The following is a 20,689-nucleotide window of genomic DNA, read 5'->3' as shown; positions in this document are numbered from 1 at the left end:
ATCGGCTGAAAGGTCCTAGGGCAGGGGAGTCGGGGTGTCAGTGGGTTTGAGGGTCACCAGCCCGAGGCTTGGGTGACTATCCTTGGCGACTATTTCTTTAAACACTTTAAAAGACATTTTGGACAATGCTATGCTAACAGTTTGGGGGAAGGTCCTTTACTATTACAACATGACAGTGCCCCAGTGCACAAAGCAAGGACTGTGAAGACTGTGGCTTGACTTTGAGTTTGGTGTGGAAGAACTTGACAGGCCCACACAGAGCCTTGACCTCAACCTATCGTGGAAGCTGTGCAAAAGGGGGACCCGACATATTAAAGGACTTGATACACGTTTGAATGAAGTTCAGGCGTCCCAATACTTTAATCCATATAGTGTACATTGGAAAAATATCCGATCTAGGACCCCATTCTGAAGTGACACCAATCTGTTGGTCAGATTTCCGTGAAAAATATCAGATTCGCCTGGTAATCCGAAAGTAGCCTTCGTCTGATCGCGTGGCGCTTTTCATCGAGGGTCTTAAATAAATCTGCAACGTTAAAAAAGGAAAAGAAAAAAAAAGGACTAAATACGAGGCACTCGGCATTCTCTCTGTCTTGCAAACTGCAAAAGTAACAAACTTGAATAATAATGACACATACACATATATAGTAGAATTAGTGGTTATAACATAACAGTCTCCAGGCTGTACAAAGGGGGCAAGGCTGAATCGTCAGTATGTCAGCGGTTACATGTGGTCTTCATGTGGAGGTTTGTTTCGCGTGCGGAGTGTTTCTGTGGGTCGGCGGAAAACCTCACTTCACGATGGATTCGGGGGGTTTCCTGAAGTGTGAGTTGCGAGTTGCGGACGTTTGATTCGGAGGATCAAACGTGAATCTGGTCAGATTCTGGCGATGTGTGGTCGGGCGTGTGAGGTGGTGATGATCAGGATGGAGACAGAGCGGTGATGTTAAAGGGATAGAAAAACCCCACACAGCCTCATGCAATGGTTGCGTGTATATGTTCATAGTGGGGGTTAAAAAAACAAAAGAACCAACAAAAAAACAGAAGAAAAGAATCATGACGGAGCCCTTTTAAATGGATCTACTCTGCAGCATAGTTCTGTTTGTAGCATAGTGCGAAGAGGGTCAGTAAGAGACCGGTGGACTGGACTGAGAGGGCAAAGGGTTAAAAGGCAAAATGAGGGTTTTTGTGTGTGTGTGTGTGTGAGTGGAGTTGAGGTTTGAGTGCAAGTGTGTGAGTGTGTGTGTGTGTGTCATGCTCTTGGTAAGCATGTCTCTCTCACACACAAACCAGGAAACAAGTGCCTGTGCCATCTCCAGCCCACTGGATACCCATGCATGTGGTCCTGGTTCACCACATTTAGTTTAACGCTGCACTCTCCTCACCGATCGCCTTTGTTTTTGTTCTCTCTTTTTTTTCTTCTTTTGTCTGTGGTTGCAAGCTGAAAACAAGCACATGAAAAAGGAAACGCTGCTCAAACTGAAATGGGCTTTGTTGACAGAATAACCTGGAAACAGCAGCAGCAACAGTAGAAAGGCTCTGCTGTGTCCGTCACTCAGGCCGCGGGCTCCGGTCAGTAGACAGAATGTCCGTCCCAGTTAAGTAATAATATAATATACCGTAGTTATCAATAAGTCTTCGTTAAGATCATACCTGTATAAGCTTAAATAAAGAAGTGAATGAAAAGAATGGCTACTCCAATATTGAGTAAAATGACCATAACCACCAGAATAGAGCTGGAGCCCTAAGAGACAAGAGGAGAGAAAGAACACCGTTAGTCCTCAAACAGCAGCAACAGATACACATTACATCACAGTAATCAGCCTTGTATAAAGCACCTCACAGGGATACTTCAGTAAAAGTACAAGTATCTTAGCAGGAAATGACTTTGGCAGAAGTTGAAGTATGACTTGAGTAAAAATCTCTTTATTTAGTATTTGACATTTACTGTACTTTAGAAATAAAAGTAGTAAAATGTTACCATCCTGTCGTCACTGACAGGGTTTGGCATGTATACGTCTCAATACCGTGACTCCTCGACCAATTGTGATGTCTAGAAAATTCAAAAAACTATGGACTGGTGATCTGTCCAGGGCTGCGTGACCCCCGTCTTTCACTCTATGTTAGATTGGCCACCCGCGACCCTCGTGTGGAGGATAAAGTGGTAAAAGATGGATGGACGGACACCGGAAAGCAGAGAAATAGAGCTTTAATTGCGCCCATATACTTGTCATTACGGTAGAACCTCGGGAAAGTTGGCAACACTGTGGCATTTCTGCTTTTTCCCACATTAACCACGCCCACTCCAAACATCTGTTGGTCAGGTCAAGGTTCAGCAACATTATGTGCCCAAAGAATGAGGTCAGCTGACTACCTGAATATAATGAATGACCAGATTATTCCATCAATGCACTTTTGCTTCCCTGATGACATGGGCATATATATGTGTGTATATATATATATATATATATATATATATATATATATATATATATATATATGTGTGTATATATATATGTTTATAAATACACACGTATACATATACACATTACTGTTTTCATGTCAACATGGAGATACAAAAATTCACTTTACCGTAATTATGCAACATTTCCGCTATCGGAAAAATTCCAACAGTGAGCTGAGAAGTTTAGAAAATTACGGTAATTTCACGCGCGCTGTTGAAGGAAGCCAGCGAATCAGCAAATCAGCAAATCAGTGTCTCTGTCACCAGAGAGGAGATCTTTGATTATGTTTTTATCCTGGGAAGCACTTTGAGTTGCATTGCCTTGCATGGAAGTGCTATCTATATAAATAAAGTTTGATTGAATAACAACAACAACAAGAATCAACAAACGTTGCACACTGCAGGAGTTGCAGGCTGGGCGATACGGGAAAATAATCTATTATATTCTTAATCTATTATTATAATCTAATATTGATTCCCACAGGATGATTTTAAAAGACACTTCTGATTTTCTTATCTTATTTCTTATAAACATGGTCAAATTCTGCTGCTGTAACACAAATAATTAGGCTTAAAAATTGCTATTAGTGCTATTAAGTAAATATAAATTTGTGGATTTCCATCAGTAAAACCAGGAAACGTCATCACAGATACTTTAGTCAGTCTCAGAAATGACAGAAAACGTGCACATGTGTAAATAAATCTGTAAAATCACGAGTATGAGGACTCACTGAGTTTGATTTGAGGGTGAGATGCTCTCCTTCCTGCTCCAGAGTGATGGGTTGGGACTTTAGGGGCGGGGAGAGGGTGAGGTCCCTGTGCAGTGGCCACTCCTCCAGCTCCGCCCCCACATTCAGGTTGTCCAGCATCTGTACAGAGTCCATGGATCCCTCTCGGACCGGCCGGAGGCCGCGGGACCGCAGCCTGTTGTTTTTCTGGGCCGGGGACTCTGGGCCCGGCCCCCCTCGGGGAGTTTGAGAGTCCGCACACTGAAGCCGCATGTCCACCGTGTAGTCGTTCATCCTCTCCTCGTCCTGCTCTGTGAGGCGCGAATGGGCGGGGCTCCACCTGAGGGCGCTGTCGGCAGTCCAGCCCACGGTGAGGCCGTCCAGCCTTTGGTCGATTACAGCATGCTTGGAAAGCTTGTGGTTGGACGGGTTGTGCTGCTTTGGATGGTGGTTGGAGTAGACATGCTCTCGAGGGTTATACGCGGAGGAAGAGACGTGGTCCTTTGCATTATGATTGGAGTAGATATAATCTTGGGACTTGTGATTGGAGGAAGCATGCTCAGAAGTCTTGTGATTGGACATGTTATGTTCCAAGGCCTTGTGATTGGATAAAATGTGCACCTGCGGCTTGTAGTTGGAAGAGGCGTGATCACAGGGCTTGTGATTGGTGGAGGAATGATCCCATGTTTTGTGATTGGAGGACGAGTACTCCCTTGACTTGTGATTGGACGAGACATGCTTGGAGGGCTTTTGGTTGGATGAGGAGTGCTCCCACGCTCGGTAGGAGGAGGCGTGGTCCCGGGTCTTGTGATTGGAGAAGGATTTCTCAGGCGGTTTGTGGTTGGACACTGGCGCCTGCTCGTGCCCGTTGACTTGGCCCTCCTGCTCCTCCAGGAGGGACGGCGTGGTGGAGCGGCTGCTGCCCCCCTGCTCCAAGTACTTTTCGTCATTCCAGTTGTTAGCCCCTCCCTTCGGCAGATCCAACCCCCGCCCCTCCACCAGCACCTGGATCTCGGCGCCACCCTGATCATCCACGGCACTCTGGCGCATGAAGCAAGCATTTCTGGGGCGGTGGGCGTGCTTTGGTGGACTGTGGGGGGGCGACGTGAGTACACTCAGCACGGGGCTCAGGTCAGGCGTGATCACAGGCGGCGTGGTGTCAGGCGTGCACAGCTCCGGACTGTCCGTTTCCGTGGAGATGACCTCGTGGTCTTTGTCCTTGGCGTCCTGCTGCTTGGGCCGCTGACATTCAAGACCTGAAAACAGTGTGAGACAAACACCGATGAAATGACTTGGCACCAGAGCGAGTGTGCGTGTGCGTGTGTGTCTGTATTCATATCTTTGTGAGGACATTTTCGAGGTTAAGACCTGGTTTTAGGGTTAGAGTTGGGTTATGGTTAGTATTTGGTGAAGGCACTTAGTAGTAGTGATGGTTAAGGTTTGTGTAAGGGGCTAAGGAATGCATTGTGTCTATGTCGTGTCCTCACCACGGTATAAAATCAAGTTTGTGTGTGTGTGTGTGAGTTATTAGCATGTGGAGTCACACAGAGGAGAGGGAAGCTGCACACACTCTGAAACACTGCGGCTCAGAGCGGATTATGGAAGTGAATACACTTGATTTATTGTGAATTCTCGGGCTAATCCGGAGTAGTTTAGAGATTATTTTGACAACGCCGTTGTGTTACACATTCTGATCTCATAGAATAAACACTGTGAATCCACAGCTGTGTTATGCAGTCTATTTAAATAGCATGCAGAATGTCTGCACTGGTCCGCCTTTGATTCTGGTTCTACTGTATAAGAAAAACAGAACTGAGAAACGGCTTTCCGCGCACACGGAACCTGGTGATTATAGCCCAGACCTTAAATCAACTTTAATGCAAGAATTGTGGTTGTACGAGCTTCAACCCACCACTTGAGATATGGACACGCTTGCAAGAACACAAGGGGAAAAATAAGGAAACTTGGCCACTTTACTAAAATCTCTTAAAAATCTTTTAAAAAGTTTTAAAAGCTTTTTAATCATTAAAAGAACCAGGGCTACAATAACAAATTGATTATTCCATGACTAAATGATTTGCCAGCTATTAGATGGTTAAAATAGGGCTGCAACAATTATTAATTCATAACTAAATTAACCGTGAACTAATCAAGTAATCGATTGGGTGTTTTTCAGCTTCTTCAATGTGAATTTTGGTTTGTGGACAAAACAAGACATTCGCAATCTTCATCGTTTCTTGGTTTGAGTTAAAACATTTTTCAACATTTCCTGACATTGTATGGACCAGAGAAATGCTTAATTAATCCAGAAAGAAATCGTTAATTGTCAGTTAATTGTAATAATCAGAACACTTAAATGACAATAGTATTAGAAGAAGAATTATAAGAAACAAAGTAACAAACAAACTAAATTATGTAAAGACAAAGGAACGTTCTCTGTGTCTTCCGCTCTGAACTCTGACCCCTCGTGTGGTCTGGTGTTGAGTCACCATTGCCGTAGATGTGAAAGGAGGGGGAGAGCTCTTTTGCAGCGATGCGGGCCAGTCGACACTCCTCCATGGCCTTCTGTGCCACTCCTTCAGCCGCCTCCGCCTTCCCACGAGCGTGGCTCATCCTGAACAGGAGATGGGGAGAAATACTGCGGTGAAACAGGAGCCACATGTGGGATTTTCATCGTATCATCAGCAGTAAATGAGTGTTTTATTTATTCGTCACATTTAAAGGGTAAAGTACGTTTACATGCCTAGTTTAATCGAACGAAGGCCGTAGTCTGACTAAGATAGTGTGCATAAGTATGCATACGAAGGAGAAAATCTATTTATTGGCTGTGTACGTTTGACTCCGCCTCCATAGGGGGCACTGCACCTCTCTATAAGCGAGTGTGTATTGGATCCTGTTGACCTTTGCGTCACAGAAAAACAAATGGTCGTTGAGATGGATCGTGCTGTGGTTCTGTATGTTTCGTATCTGCTGTACACGTTAATCGTGGTACAATTACACGGAGCATGGCTCTCGTGGTTGCAATGAAGTCGCAGGTGAATTTCAACAGAACTTTTCCTGATGCAGTGACTGCAAAACACCTTCATGAGCTAAAACCACAGCTGTTGTGACGTCATCAATAAAGTGCTGAGTACATGGAGGGTCTCTGTGTGTGTCCATCTGACAGAAGAAAGGAAGTCAGCAACCTCACCTGGACATGGCGATCTCCGCCTTCTGTTTGGCGAAGTCTGTGGCCTTCTCCGCGGCTTCGACAGCTCGGTCCACCTTCTCTCTGATCTTACTGGCCCTCAGTGGAATCAGGTTCTTGCGTTTCCCGCTCACCAACACATTCTGTTTGTACTTTCCTTCCTCCTTGGTGCCGTCGGGGAAGGTGGTGCAGCCGTACCCATGCCTCTTGTTCGCTGCCCATTCACCTGCGTAATGAAGGCCGTCTGAGCGCCGACTCATGCCCCAGCCTGCCCTCTGGTCGCTGCGCCACTCCCCGGCGTACATTTCGGTGACAGTGGCATCCACAGGGGCGCCCTGCTCACTCTCACTTGCGTTGGAGTGGATGTCAGACGCAGCAGAGCTAACCGTGCTCATGCCGGCCTCACTGCAGAAGGAGCTCTGCTTGCTGAGCTGACTCGCCAGGGAGCTTTTAGACTCGGAGCGTCGCAGCTTCAGGCCGCTCAGGATGGACTGCCGGAAACGGCCTTTTCGCTTCCTCTGGCGTTCGGCTTCACTTGGAGCCGTCAGAGCGAACCCGCCCCTGCCCACCGGGCTCCCGGCCAGTCCGGCCACGACCCCGTCCGTCGGTGTGGTGGCAGCACTGTCCTGTAGCACAGCCGGAGGGCCGTGGCTGTGCTCGGAGCGCAGAGAGTTTATGGATGTTCGCAGGGGGAAGAGGATGACGGCCGCCATGCCGTACGGCACGCTCTGCCGCACACCATAGCCATGACGCATCCCGCCCAGCCACTGGCCTTGATAGGTTCCTGGAGGACAGACAAAACCCAAGTTAGAGGAGGAACCGCAAGGATGATTTACTGAACGCCCTGAAGCCCAAGCCTCTGCACGACTATCCCGACATCCTCGCTACTATGTTACGCAGCCCTGAAGCCACATAACACTGGTTATGTTATGTGTTAAGGTATTCAGTCGATACTCTTATCATTATTATTTGTGCACAAGTGTGGAATGGCGTGTGTGCTTTTCTTGATACAGTGGCACTATTTCACCAACACAGCGATGATCGCGACACTCAACAGCGAAACCAAAACAGAAGTCACAGCCTCACAGGGATTGGAATGACATGTGATGCTTGGACGTCTGTTGCCACCATATCGTACGTCACCGTAACTGCGCACTAATGTCACATGTGCTCCAAACAAGAGCAATGAATGAGAGCCACACGGGTGCTGATTAAACATATTTCACGTAAAAGCATGATTCAGTTTACCTTTTGTCTTAAATATGTGTTTCAAGATGTCACTTCTTTACAATGCAGTTGTAACGTTCCAGTTGAATGGATTAAACTTGTTTCTCATTACAAAGGCTTTAAAAAGTTTTCGTGTTTCATATTGGACATATTCATATTTTCACAACCCCTTCACTGCAAAAGAAAACTCAGATGCATGTTTTCATTTCTCAGTATTTGCGTCAATAAATAATAAACGATATATATTATTATAATAGACTATAATAGGCATCCATAGCGAGGTATGGATACCTTTGCTGGTGCAAAATAGCAAGATTATGCAAATTATAATAAAAAAAATGAATACTTAAAAAATACCAAAAAAGAACAATATAAAAACATTTCTTTAGGTACAACTGTCTTTACTTTTCATGTGACAAAATGGCAGAATATTTCTACTTTCATTTCTATATTGATTTGACTGTGGGACAGGAGCTGTCCGTGGTGCTGAAACTCAGCCTATGTGCAGGAGGCTTTGCGTGGCCTATAATTACTGTGTGTGTGTGTGTGAGACAACAGCACATTTATTGGGTTGGGGAAAATGTGTCAGCTCGTGCGTGCTATATTCATCTGTTGGCGATCCTCCACGTGAGCGGAAGAGTGGAGCGGAGCAGAGCTGTCGCGTGACGCACTCTTTTTTATGTTTCTCTCTCTCTCTCTCGCTCCTTCTCCACCTTCAGTGCAGCACAAACATACATACAAACAAACAGACAAACAAACACACACACACACACTCTGTATGTTCGCTCCACCTGCATCACTTATTGACCTGCTCTCTGTCTCCATCATCCGGGCTCCACACGCGCAGCTCGGGCGTCCGTGATCAAACGGCCTAGATAACAAACCCCCAAAGTCATTAAGGAGGAAAAAATGTAAAGTGACAGAAGCAGAGAGCCAATCAGAGAGCAGGAGAGGTCTCCAGCGACATGCTGACCTGCTGTCTCCTGTTACCATGGAGACCCGACAGCACAGAGGGATGCAGAAGTGGGGGGTGTGTGGCATTTTTTATTAACTTGTGTGTGTGTGTGTGTGTACTTGTATTTGTTACCTCTTAAGGATCTATTTCTGGCATAAACACTGACCTTGTCAGGACCAGTAGTCCTCATGGAGACAAAACCTGGTCCTAGTGAGGTAGAACCTAATTTTTGAGGAACAGGTTAAGGCAAAGATTTGAACTGTCTTATGGTTATAAAGTTATGGTGATAGTTAGTGATAGTTTCGATGCAGTGTTCCGTAAAGTAGCTGTGAAAACCTGTGTGTGTGTGTCTCCAAACAGCAGACGATGAGACAGCGGTTTAATTTCTAATTTTGGACACACATGCGTTCACCTTTGACATTCATGGCCTGATTCTGTAGTTTTCTAATCATCTAATAATGATGGAGGTCCCCACATCCACACTCCTCAGACAAGACATCGAGTGACCCTGTGACCCCTCTGCAACCCCAGTCCATGACTGTGGACCGCACACTGCTTTTCACCTGACCTTAGAAACACAATTATTGAGTGACTCCAACTAAAACTGGACTTTTAGAAAGACATGTTAACATGTTAGTCCAGCTGCAATGGTACTAAAGTGGGACACGTTCAGTCAGACAAGACTGCTGGCAAGCTGGCCTGGGCACATGTGCCACAGTACCAGCGACTCATACCTGGAAATAAAAGCCAATACACAGTAGAAGAGAAAAGTGACAAGAAATTGTGAAATACTGGCCCAATTAATAAGACACGGAATGGCACTCGACATGCAAAAAAATAATCTGGAAACCTACTTATGCTAACAAGCTGAAAAACCCAAGTCATCCAACTAAACGGCAACTGTGCATGGAAATATAATCTTCCAGAAAGTTGGACAAAAGCAGCGGTGACCACACAGAACTTCAATTCTACTTCTTACTTGATTTATAACGTCAGAGAAACACTTTCCTGAGGAGTTAATGGTCTCATTCACGGGTTTCGGCTCTTCCTTGATAGAACATGATGTCAATTTCCCATTTAGAGGAAAATAGATCATAAAATGTGACACATATGAGTGGACACCAGTGTGATTGACAGCGGGTGACGTCTACAAACTTAGTACAGATAGTACAGATCAAATCGTGACCCTTGAGGCTTCAGAGCAGGAGTCCCTTTTGCAAACAGAAAACTGTGTCCATTCATTTTTATAAACAGTCTGTGGTGTGGAAGTGGCCTACATGTCATTCAGGTCATGTGACAGAAGACATCGCTTCTTCTTCAGGCCTGAAATCAGTTTGCAAAGCAAGGAGGGGATTTTTTTTATTTTATTTTATTATTTTATTCAGGAAACCCTTACGTTTGCCCCGAGCCAGAGGATTTTCAAATCTGTCTTGATTTTAAAAATGTGGGAGACCACAGACACAACAAACTTTTTAACTGATTTTCAATATTTTAATCCTGAGAAAGCACAGACTAGATGATCCAGACAGGATGCAGGAGCACACGCTTGGTGTTTAATCGATCTCAGGGAGGAGATTCCAGGGATTTGGGATCTCACAGACACTTGTGTGATTTAAAGTGACTTCAGAATACCAACAGAAATGGAGGCGGACTGTCTGCGTCGTCAGTTAATAGCTGTTGTGTGCGCGCAATATTTTATGCTGAGAAACGCAGAAACCCGTGAATGAAGTCTTGGTTGAGAAGACCGAATTGACTTGGCTTGAAGAAGTTACGGCTCTAAACAAGTACGCGACATCCGTTTCCCGGTCAACTTGCTCTCATTGGTTATTAGGTAGGGTTCTGCTCACGCCCCCCAATCGTTATTCAGTCGTAAATATCTAACATGTTTATTACTTGCGAAAATACTTGTGTCTGTTAACTCCTCACACCAGGATAATTTGGAACCCACCATTGACGGAAGGGTCACAATGGGAGCAGAATCTGGCCAATTATCCTCTAGTTGGCTTAAAGCACTGACAGGGGTGTGTTGGTGGTGCTAGTGAGATTTACCTCCATCAGAATAGGTTTCAGTGCCATATCCGTCCTGCAGCCCGTTGCTCCAGGTCCCCTCGTACCGGGCCCCACTGGCCGTGCTCTCCAGCTGCCCGTAGCGGCCTTTGAACCCCTGCGTCCACTCTCCTCTGTACTCCCAGCGGCCCTTGCTCTCCACTCCAATGCCATGTCGCTTGCCCTGTGCCCAGGTGCCCTGGTAGCTGTTTCCGCTGGGCCATGTGTATACGCCCAGGACCTCGAAGCCGTGGCTCCAGGCCCCGGCATACTCGCCCTGACCCTGGGGCCCAGTGCAGACGCCCCGGCCGTGGGCTTTCCCCTGCTCCCACCCCCCGCAGTACGACCCCCCATCATCAAAGTCAAACCTGCCTCCAGTGGACATGCATGAAACAGGTTTAGGCAAATCCTTAGAATGTCAAGAAAAAGGGAAAAAAAACAAGGGCCTGGTTCAGTCAGAGGGAGGGAGGAGGGAGGAGGCCTCGCCTGAATCAGGCAGCATGGAGGAGGAGCGCGGCCTCGACTCTCCCTCTGCTGTTAGCTCAGGGTGTAAAACACTCGCTCCTCGCTGTGAAAACAAAGAGCATCACCTCGTGATGGAGAAGCAATCCCAGCCTCAGTGACGGCTCTGGAGTGACAGTGGCAGCAGCCGCGCTTGCTGCTCCCCATGGGCAGAGCGACTCTCGTCCTCCTCCACCTTCCTGCCTCACTCTCAGCCGGGGAGCTGAGCTCAGCCCGGTGCTGGCTTCAGACAAGCGAGGCCTAGGCTTTTCCAGCAGCAGTCCCAGAGGCCCTCAGAGCAGCAGCAGTAGCAGCTCAGTCAGACATTACAGCATCTCCAACATCGCTGCTGCACCTGCAGCTCACAGAGGGAAGCGGCACACAGACACCGCCGTCACTGCTGCTGCTGCTGCTTCACCCCCCAACGCCATTAATAAAAATCAGAGGAGCAGAGAAGCATGGCCTGGAATCAGGCTAACGCTCAGAGACACACAAACACACACACCTCAGCAGACATAACACACTGTCAATCGCTCACTCTAAATCTCTCTGCAACCTACGGACGAGCCAAGATGAAAAATAAATTATTCCTCTTTTTTTTTCTCTCTCTCTCTCCGTCTTCCCTTTCTGCGATCGCTGTAATGTGGATTGTTGTTGTATCCGGATTCCACCAAGTCATCTGCCCTCTCCTGTTTTTCTGCCTCTCTCTCTCTCTCTCTAAAATCTGCTCATTACAGGACTGTTCCACCCCAGCCAATACCCTTCCCCCACACGTACACACACACACACGTACAGTGAACACACTCCTTCTGAGCTCTTAAAGAGATAGAGACTGAGGGATGCTGCATGCACAGAGCCCTCTCTCGCTCTCTCCAGAGATTCGACCTGCTCTTCCTCATTATCCTGCCTCGTTCCACTCCCTCACTCCTCCTCGACTCAGCAGTCCCTTCTCTTGATAACTGGAGGTCTGTGGGGTTATTGATCCCCTGCCACTCTCCCCCTCTCTCTCTTCATCTTTTTCACACTTGTTTCATTTGTGGAAGAAAATAAAAAGCTGAAAATCAGCAGCAGTCACCCGCCTGGATTCATTTTGATTTCATGGCTGTAGAATTGTCCGAAAAAGTTCACGGAGTGAGTTCTTCTGCTCCTTTTTCCCAAGATAACTTTCAATTTTCATATCTGGCAGTTATTCAACCGTTTAGGAATGACAGTACTGAGAAGCTGACGTCACAGACTTGGGACACGCTGGTGAATCTCGTCTGTGATTGGGCGGTCATTCTCGCGGAAGTCTTGAGGGACTACCGTAATGACAAGTACATAAATAAAATAAAAATAATTTCTCTGCTTTCTGGTATCCATTCATCCACCTTCTCCACATGAGGGTCGCAGGATGCTGTGCCAATCTCAGCTGACATTGGGCAAAAGGCGGGGTCACGCTCTGAATTTTCTAGATATCACAAACGGTGATGATCACCATGTCAGATTATCAATCACAGTAGCACAGATTCTTGCCGTGTCTTGTTCAGGACCTGGCGACACCACAAGCATGACCCCGACCAGTCATCGTTCCCGACACTGCGCAAATTCATAGGTCATCTTGGGAGGCGAGGCAAGGAGCTGTCAATCATGGCTACCGAAAGTGTCGTGGGTGACTCTGTTGCGGTCGTCCCTTGAGGAGACGTCAAAGAGGCAGGGCTACTGTTGCCAAAGCACAACAAAACGTTCTTTGGTGTCACTGTTGCGCCTAACTGCAGCAACAGCACCGTGTTTATGTCTGTATCTTACACTGTGTCAGAGAACTCTGTTCTCCTATTGGTCAATCTCCAGGAGCAAGTCGTGGGAGTTGTCAGACTCGGCACGAAAATAGAAAACGATGACCAAAGCACAGACTCCGTCTGACACAGTAATTGAGCTGAAATACAGCGGTATTGGGGTTGTGATCGCAGGCTTTCAGCAGTGCTGTTGCTAAATACATCGACACCGATTAACACAATTATAGGATTTCAAAGTGTTTTTAAGTGATCTACAGTTCGGTATTGTGCTGGTACCATGTGTCATTAGGTAAGTAGGAACAAAGGATTTCAAACACTCAAGTCACAATATATGTTGTGTCGTGTTTGTAGTCGGTACTGAGAATTTCCAATTTACACTCGGAACGATTTCAAGATGGCTGCCTTCATCCAAAGACCACTACTTCACCACTACCATTATTGTCATGTAGTGTTGTTACCGACTGGTATTGATGACAATGGCTAACCCGCGTTACATTTGCGTTTCAGGCTTCTCCACTGTAATGCAGGGGACGTCATTCCCAGGTGTGAACAGAAACCTTCCAGTCTGTATTCAAAATAAATTTAAATTAAGAGAGGGAACTTGTGATTTAAGAGGGTAATTGATAATTGTGAGCTTCAGTGTTGGGAGTCAAACTTTGGAACGGGCTCAGAGATGAGTTGAAATTGTGTAGCTCTCAGTTATGTTTGGGAAAAGTCTTAAAATGTATGTTATGTTTGGGAAAAAGCCCAAAAATAATTAGGGAATATTATTTAAATTAACAGAATTTAAAATAAGTGTTATGTTGTTTGTTGCTTTTTAACCTTTCTAATTTTGATTTTGTTGCCGATATTCTCAGTTATTCAATTAATTGTACACAGAGGCGGACTCTCATCATACTGTTACCATAAATCCACAAGTTTGTCCCCTTTCTCTTTGACAGATACGCCCATATATTTTTTGTGACAAAATGATGACATTTTCATAAAAGCCCCATCTCTAAGGGGCATACTGCAAGTGTAAAAAAACAATTGCATATATCAAAACACATCGAATGTGAGCTCTATTTTGCATGCAATACAGAGCACTAAATTCTGTCTAACATAAGATGAGCAGGTTAAGTTCTATAAGGGGCTCAAAACGTAAAAAAAAAAAAAGAAGCTCTTGTTTACATATAGTTCTAATTATCAGAGATTCAATAAGACAAGAAATATTAAACTTTTTTACCTATGAAAAGGGAGGTGAATCGCTCTACCTGTACACAGCAGCGTCACCGTCGGTCCGTTGCTCCAGCGCCATTTTGTTTATTTGAAAATGAGAAAGTCCACCTGCAATCAAACACCTGTTGGACAGTACCAGCTGTCAATCACAACGTAGCCGCACCCCCCAAAACATCTCTTACTTGATGTAGGTTTACTGGCGCTTCACATGAATCAAGGCGGCGCCTCATCTTCTCACAGATTTACCTTGAAAGCAGTGGCGTCGCCCCCTGTTGGACATTCGAGAACACAGGTTTCTTGCTCTCACTAAAAACAGCTGCCATCAGGAAATAGCTAATAAAATGCACAGCTCACCATTAGGCAGCATTTTCTGAAAGAAAACTGAAATGTGTGTCTTCTGCACTGACGTCCATAGACAGCTGCTGGTCTCCTTGCCTTGTTTGGCAGGTTTGTGTCACTGAGGTAAATCCAAGCAAAGATTTCAAACACCTAACTCACAAAATAACATATTTGAACTCACTGATGGAAGTGGTTGTGGGTCAACAACTCCTGTAGCTGTAGCTTTGTGCAGGGAAAGACAATGTTTATCACCTTCAGTTTGAAGTCAGAAAACGCTTTAGAACATTGAAACAACTATTCTAAGTCATCTACTTGTCCATGTATCCCTGCCGTGCAGCTGTGTTTCATGCACGCACCACAGGGCGGTTCCCACCGCCAACATTCAATGTGTCAGTACATCATCACAAGGGAGAATTCTGCTAATATAAAAAATAATAAATCTATAGACAAAAGGCAATAGCAGAACATCTATGGCACCTCTCAAAAGAAGTTAAATAATCACACATATTCAGTTATTAATTGGCACTGATGATAATTACGCATGAATGATGTTTTCACTCCGTGTGGTGAGGATGTTGTTTATTTGTAAAATGTGTAATTTACAGGTTGCCGCCGCCGACAACAACAGAAGAACAAATATCCAGTAGCAGAAATAACAGAAAACAGAAATCTATAGCGGGGGTGGAGGCTCCTCCCCCCGGGGACCTGTACACCTGTTTAGGTGAGGATGTCGTGCGCCTGCTGCTCCACCAACATTGCCATGTTCTTGACGTCACCGCACCAGAAGTCCAGTCGCTCCTTCATACCTTTGATCTGAAAGCAGCACAGGTGAGAGTTAAAGTTAGAGTCGCAGGTGGACACTTTTTCACTCAGCGTTGGCACTAAATCTGTTGGTTTCCGTCCTCTAAATTCACACAAAAATCCAAGCCAACTTTTCAAAATAAGGCCTGAACATGGGAGAACTATTAGTCGCTCATTGATTCAAACAGTAGAGGGAGCCGATTCTCCAGTTACATATTCTATGAACAGTAGTGGCGCCAACCTGCTGCAGGTCCAGGACTCGGGGCTGCACCCAGGTCATCTGCACCTTCTGATCCACCTCATCAATGTTGCCTTTGACCAGACCCACAGACAGAGCCTTCATCACCAGCAGCTCCACCTGCAGGACGCAAACAGTCACGGGTTATCGGAGTCCACAACACTCGTCACGACGTGTCACTGGGATTTATTGATGTTTTTTTTTTTTTATTACACTCGTCATTGAACTGACCTCATTGACGGGGATTTTTGTGCTCTGAGCGATCTCTGTGAACGTCAGCTGTCTGTGGTTCGCAGGGCGAGTGAAGGTCATCTGGAGGGAGGATAACAGATAACAGATAATGACACTGGGACACACAAAACATATTAGACCAGTGGTTCCCAACCAGGGGGGCACCAGAGATCACATGGGGGGGGGTGCCTGGTTTGTCCTGGACACAAGTAAGGGGGGAAAAAAAAGGTTGGGAACCACTGTATTAGTCTATCATTTTAAAATATGCTATTATTAGTCCTGCTTCTGTGGCAAAAAACAAAAATGAGCCGCACCACGTTCCTTAAAACTCGTCTGCTGTTGAAGTGAGAAAACGGGTGTCGTTCATGTAGACCAGTGGTTCTTTTTATGCCAAGTACCAGCTCGCAATATTGATCTTGAGCAAAGTCAGCTACAGACTAGGCAGATTTAGTCTCTCATCATCCTCTTCCGCATGCACAGCGGGTGAAAACATGACTGTGGCGAAGTCTTTCAAACTTCATTATAGAAAATAGAACTGTTCTTTCATTCTTTCCACCATTTTCTGCATATTAGGGACCATCGAGAAGATAATCAATAGATTCATCGATCATGATAGTGGCAGCTCTAATAACAGTGGGTCACTGGTCTCACCTCCATGACACACAGGAGCTGGATCTTCTGCATCAGTTTAGGTTCATGTGCTGCCAGGTCCGGCTAAAACCAAAGGGGACAAAAAAAAGAATACATCAATTATCAATTCATACAACACAGTGAGGTTAACTTGCTTAAACATAACATCCGACTGATCCTAAATAACCTCAGACAACACGACCTTAAATCGTTCTTCAGAAACAGAAAAGGCCGTTGGTTGCCTAGTAACAAAGAAATCTGGTGAATGAAGACAGAGAGCAGCGACTTGTTTTGTGTGAGTAACGAGTCGACAAGGTGACATTGTTACTGACGGAAGGTGTTAGCGGCGCTTTGATTCACCACGAGGACGTCTTTGACAATTTAAGATTCTCAGTTTCTGTTTATCCACACAAAAGCCCAACCCTGTGACTTTCAATGTAAAATTCACATCTTGAAACACAACCTCAATGGTTTCAGGGCTTCATTCAGACCTTGTTTGGTTTACTCAAGCTTCTGCTTTAAGTGACACATTATTTAGAACTCACTTCTGTATTAAGTACTAGAGTATTTGAAAATGTTTGTTATTTACCTGTTGGCCCCAGGCAGACTTGAAGCTCTGGAATTTCTCCACGTTGCCACCATTGAAGGCATAAAGTGTATCAATGAGCCACTGTTTGTCTGTGTTTCTCAGCGTCTCCAGCACAGGATGCATCAGCTGCAAAGGAAATGGTCAATGTTATCAAACTGAGCTGAAGAAAAAGCTGTGGAGGGGAGTGTTTTTAGTGAAAACCCCACCAGCTCTCCAAAGTTGTAAACTCCTTCTCCTAAGAGTCCAGCCAGTCCGAGAGTGAACGCCCTCTCTTGCTTCTCTGTTTCTGTGAGGCGACAACAATGGAATTGTTCAGCTGCTGATAAGACACAACATTATGATACGTCGAATTTAGGAAAAACTCATCTCTGCTCACCTGGAAGGTCTTTGATATCCACACAGCCGAGGTAGCGCAGAGCATCTTTGTAGTAGGAGGCGTGGTTTCCGATAATACGATAGTACTTACTGGAGAGGTCGTAAAAGCGACCGTGGACTGACGTCACACCGGGCAAGTTATTCAACATCTCTTCAACATCTTCGATGAGTTTCTGTGGGGGGAAATGAACACGGTCATCCACTTCACTAGTGGGTCATGTTTGATGTCATAAACACATCAGAGACAGACGTGTCACAAAATCACGGCATTGGAAGCGGGAAACACAACAAATAACAGTGGAACGCTCTGTTCCCAATATGTACAGTGACTTGCATTAGTGTTCACAATAGTATTTAAAATATAACTTTTCCACAATTTGTCACGGTACAACCACGCAATTTTAATGGGGTTTTATGTAGCAGACCCAACACAAAACAGTGCAGAACAGCTTTGCACATCTTAAGACTGAACCTCTCGGCCATTCTTCTTTGCAAAACAGCTCAAACTGAGTCAGACTGGATGGAGGCGGCAATTTGCGTCACATACGTACAAAGGGGGGGAAACATGCTCTGACCTTTGTGGCAGGAAGATCGTTGATCTCCAGCTTCAGACTCCCGATCGACGTCTTGCAGAGAATGACGGCTTCGTCGCTGCTTTTCACCTTGGATCAGATGCAAATGCATTGCCATTAAACTGTTTCGAAAATCCATCATTTATATTTCTTAATGGCCGCAGTGGAACGTGTCAACTTACCTTTTCTTTTGTCTTTTCAAGAAAAGTGATGGCATCTTTAGGATCTGGAAACAAAGGAGGAAAAAACTTCACTGAAGGCCTTTCTAAAAACATGTATCCAATCTGGTTTCCATCCAAGGCCGCTTTTATCAATCCTTTTTTTTCCCCCCAGCTTTGCTTACAACAGGTAAAAAATTTTGTTTTTGTTTGATGACATGACATTAAACCCAATTAATCAATTATCAAAATAGTTGATGAACAATTGAGTCACCGATTAATCATTGCAGTCCTGGTTTATATTAGATTATGTTTAATGGCAAGATTCAGGTCATCGCATCATGCAACATGAAAAATTAAGGGAGCACCAAAATTCCCATCCATGGTATCCACAATTCCGTGCCATTTTTGATGTGCAAAGAAAAAAGGAGGAAGAAGAAAAATACATTTAAAAATTGTCATTACCTGTCATCTGTCTGGCAACATACAGGATAATCTCCACAAGGGACAAGGGGTTGATTCTATTAAAGGAGCATAAACAAGAAATTAGCATCAAACCAACAGAAAACACTGAATTACTGACATTTCTTAATGCGAGTTAAGTCATGTTACGTCACCGGTGTTCGAAGTCACAGAGGAAATTTTCATAGAGCTGTGAAAGGAAAACAAACAGTCAGATTAGGCTAACAATCTTCAGACTATAACAAATTTTTGTTATAAATATCTGATTTAGGAGATCATCCTTCTAACCAGTATTGGGCTTCATAAAACATTCTGACTAAATTAACCTTCAGTTTTACACAATTACAATATCTACCTATACAGCCAGATAAATCAACTTTTTTGCGTTTACATATTGTTACAAAATGAGTTCTACATGTATTCACATTTAAAACTGTAGGTCAGATTATTTGGAAAAGGTAGTGACACATACTGTATTACCAACCACTTGAGACATAAAACACAACTGCCAGCACGGGACATTAAATCCACAAACATATTCTTAAGATAGTTTACACAGGGCGATAATACAATAACGTATATCGCAATACATAATTCAGACCAATGTTGTCTGCAAAATATGCAAGATGACCACCAAAAAAACCAAACTGTTACTAAGATGTAAATGCTTTTCAGCCATGTCGCCCAGCCCTCGTTGCAAACTCAGGGCCCACATCAATAAACACACACACACTTAGAAAAAAAACAACTAAACATTTTAAAGTACAGTGAGACCACAGTGCATTTACCTGTATGAGGCCATCTCCTGTTTTGAAGCAAGGGTCTTTAACAAAGTCTGTCAGCTTCAGAGTCAGCTGATGCCACAGTCTGTTGGAAAAGACAAGTGTCAGTGATGATGTCTTCACTGCATCACCACAGTCATCACGTTTAGGGCTACAACTAACGGTTATTTTCACAATTGATTAACCTGGCGATTATATTCTCGTTTCATCGAGTACACGTTTGATCGGTAAAATGTCAGAAAATGTTGAAAAGTGTTGATCAGTGTTTCTCAAACACTTAACTTCATGTTGAAGCATGTGAATGTGTGGGTATGAAATATGTGAATGTCAAAACTGTAGTGTAAAGCAGCTCATCAAGACAATAAAAGCTCCATATAAAAAGACCATAATACCAACTCTTTTTCATGTGATAGTATTTGACAGTAACGAGTAAGAAAGATCGTTTTGGTTAATGTAACCAACCTTAATGTAATGAGAAAAGTAGCTAGAAAAACAAATAAAGTCAAATACAGATACGTGAATGTAGTACTTGAGTACAGTATTTGTACTAAGTTACATTGCAACACTGATTAAAACAGAATTGAGCAGCAGTGTACAGTGTGTGAACTCCTGTAAAGAGGCTAACAAGGTGCTAAAGACTGATGTCAGGCAGATTAAGTTTGGCTTATTCTGTTGTAAATATCTTGATAAAAAATGCCTCCGAGCTTCCACATTAAATATCTAAGAACAAAAATGTTTCTGAATAAGCTTTGGCTCCAGGTTTAGCTCCAGTGCTAGCTCCGCGGATGACTCAGCGAGCGTTGACAATGAATGAGGGAGCTACCCTTAGCTTAGCTTAGCACTAGCAGAGCACGTTAGCTCTGTGACTCGTACATTATTTATTTATTTTCTTTTTAAATCTTTACCTTTTGTTGTACAATTCTTCCAGACCGTGCCACTCGGCCGCCATCTCCGGAGTGGAGCTGTTGCTCTGCTGCTGCTTGAGGTAACCGCTGACATCTTTCATGGCCGCGAAGGATAGTTTTTAATCAGGACTAGAAAAGTGATGTTGGATATTTTAGCTAACCGAGTTGCTGCTGCTGCCGCTGACCGCGAAGAATGATGGGAAATGAAGGCGGGCAGTGCTGCGTTCACGTACCACCGTCGCTTTAGGAAAAAACAAAACACAACCAACAATTACTATTTTCCTTTCTCTAGGTTTAACGGCGGTTTTCATTCGCAAAGCTGCATTGCTGCAGTTTTCTGTCAGTTAATCCGCACACGTGCTCCCGGAAAGTTCGTAAATGCTTGTTATAATGTAAAAACACGCTTCGTTCCTCTTCTTCCTGGACATACTGTTCCTTCCCAGTAGGTGACAGTAATGCGCACAAACGTTGTCAGCCAACCGTTATCAAAAAACAGAAGAAGAATACGT

General features: G+C 44.6%; 2 protein-coding genes across 3 annotated transcripts; both read right to left on the bottom strand.

The window, feature by feature from the left end:
* Window positions 1-1,419: 1,419 nt before the first annotated feature.
* Window positions 1,420-12,106, bottom strand: jph3a (junctophilin 3a). 2 transcript variants are annotated; one of them, XM_044030471.1, is made up of 5 exons: window positions 10,611-12,106; window positions 6,383-7,163; window positions 5,655-5,806; window positions 3,196-4,448; window positions 1,420-1,744 (listed from the first exon to the last, which is right to left on the bottom strand). In XM_044030471.1, exons 1-5 carry the CDS (start codon window positions 10,990-10,992, stop codon window positions 1,664-1,666), a joined length of 2,649 nt encoding a protein of 882 aa, XP_043886406.1. In that variant the 5' UTR covers window positions 10,993-12,106; the 3' UTR covers window positions 1,420-1,663. The 2 variants fall into 2 exon arrangements, with proteins under 2 accessions (XP_043886406.1, XP_043886407.1); XM_044030472.1 differs by having other exon boundaries at window positions 5,682-5,806; window positions 10,611-12,105.
* A 2,895-nt stretch (window positions 12,107-15,001) lies between these two features.
* Window positions 15,002-20,624, bottom strand: psmd13 (proteasome 26S subunit, non-ATPase 13). Its single transcript, XM_044029508.1, has 13 exons — window positions 20,181-20,624; window positions 19,282-19,360; window positions 18,649-18,683; window positions 18,497-18,552; window positions 18,056-18,099; window positions 17,877-17,963; window positions 17,303-17,474; window positions 17,133-17,212; window positions 16,927-17,052; window positions 16,359-16,421; window positions 15,708-15,788; window positions 15,480-15,596; window positions 15,002-15,250 (listed from the first exon to the last, which is right to left on the bottom strand). The coding sequence occupies exons 1-13, from the start codon at window positions 20,279-20,281 to the stop codon at window positions 15,155-15,157; spliced, it is 1,137 nt and encodes a 378-aa protein (XP_043885443.1). The 5' UTR covers window positions 20,282-20,624; the 3' UTR covers window positions 15,002-15,154.
* Window positions 20,625-20,689: the final 65 nt, after the last annotated feature.

Source organism: Solea senegalensis, linkage group LG7 (assembly GCF_019176455.1).
Source record: "Solea senegalensis isolate Sse05_10M linkage group LG7, IFAPA_SoseM_1, whole genome shotgun sequence".
NCBI lineage: Eukaryota > Metazoa > Chordata > Actinopteri > Pleuronectiformes > Soleidae > Solea > Solea senegalensis.
This window is presented reverse-complemented; position numbering and strand designations above follow the sequence as displayed.

Bases quoted from the DNA above. Each gene is read 5' to 3' on its own strand.
- psmd13 (XM_044029508.1), bottom strand. From the start codon at position 20,281: ATGAAAGATGTCAGCGGTTACCTCAAGCAGCAGCAGAGCAACAGCTCC. The intron at 18,553-18,648 runs GTGACGTAACAT...CTCCTTTAATAG, and splicing joins CTCTGTGACTTCGAACACCG to AATCAACCCCTTGTCCCTTG. The intron at 17,053-17,132 runs GTGGGGTTTTCA...TTTCCTTTGCAG, and splicing joins TTTACAACTTTGGAGAGCTG to CTGATGCATCCTGTGCTGGA.
- jph3a (XM_044030471.1), bottom strand. From the start codon at position 10,992: ATGTCCACTGGAGGCAGGTTTGACTTTGATGATGGGGGGTCGTACTGC. The intron at 7,164-10,610 runs GTAAATCTCACT...TCTGTCCTCCAG, and splicing joins TGAAACCTATTCTGATGGAG to GAACCTATCAAGGCCAGTGG. The intron at 1,745-3,195 runs GTGAGTCCTCAT...CTTGTCTCTTAG, and splicing joins TCACCCTCAAATCAAACTCA to GGCTCCAGCTCTATTCTGGT.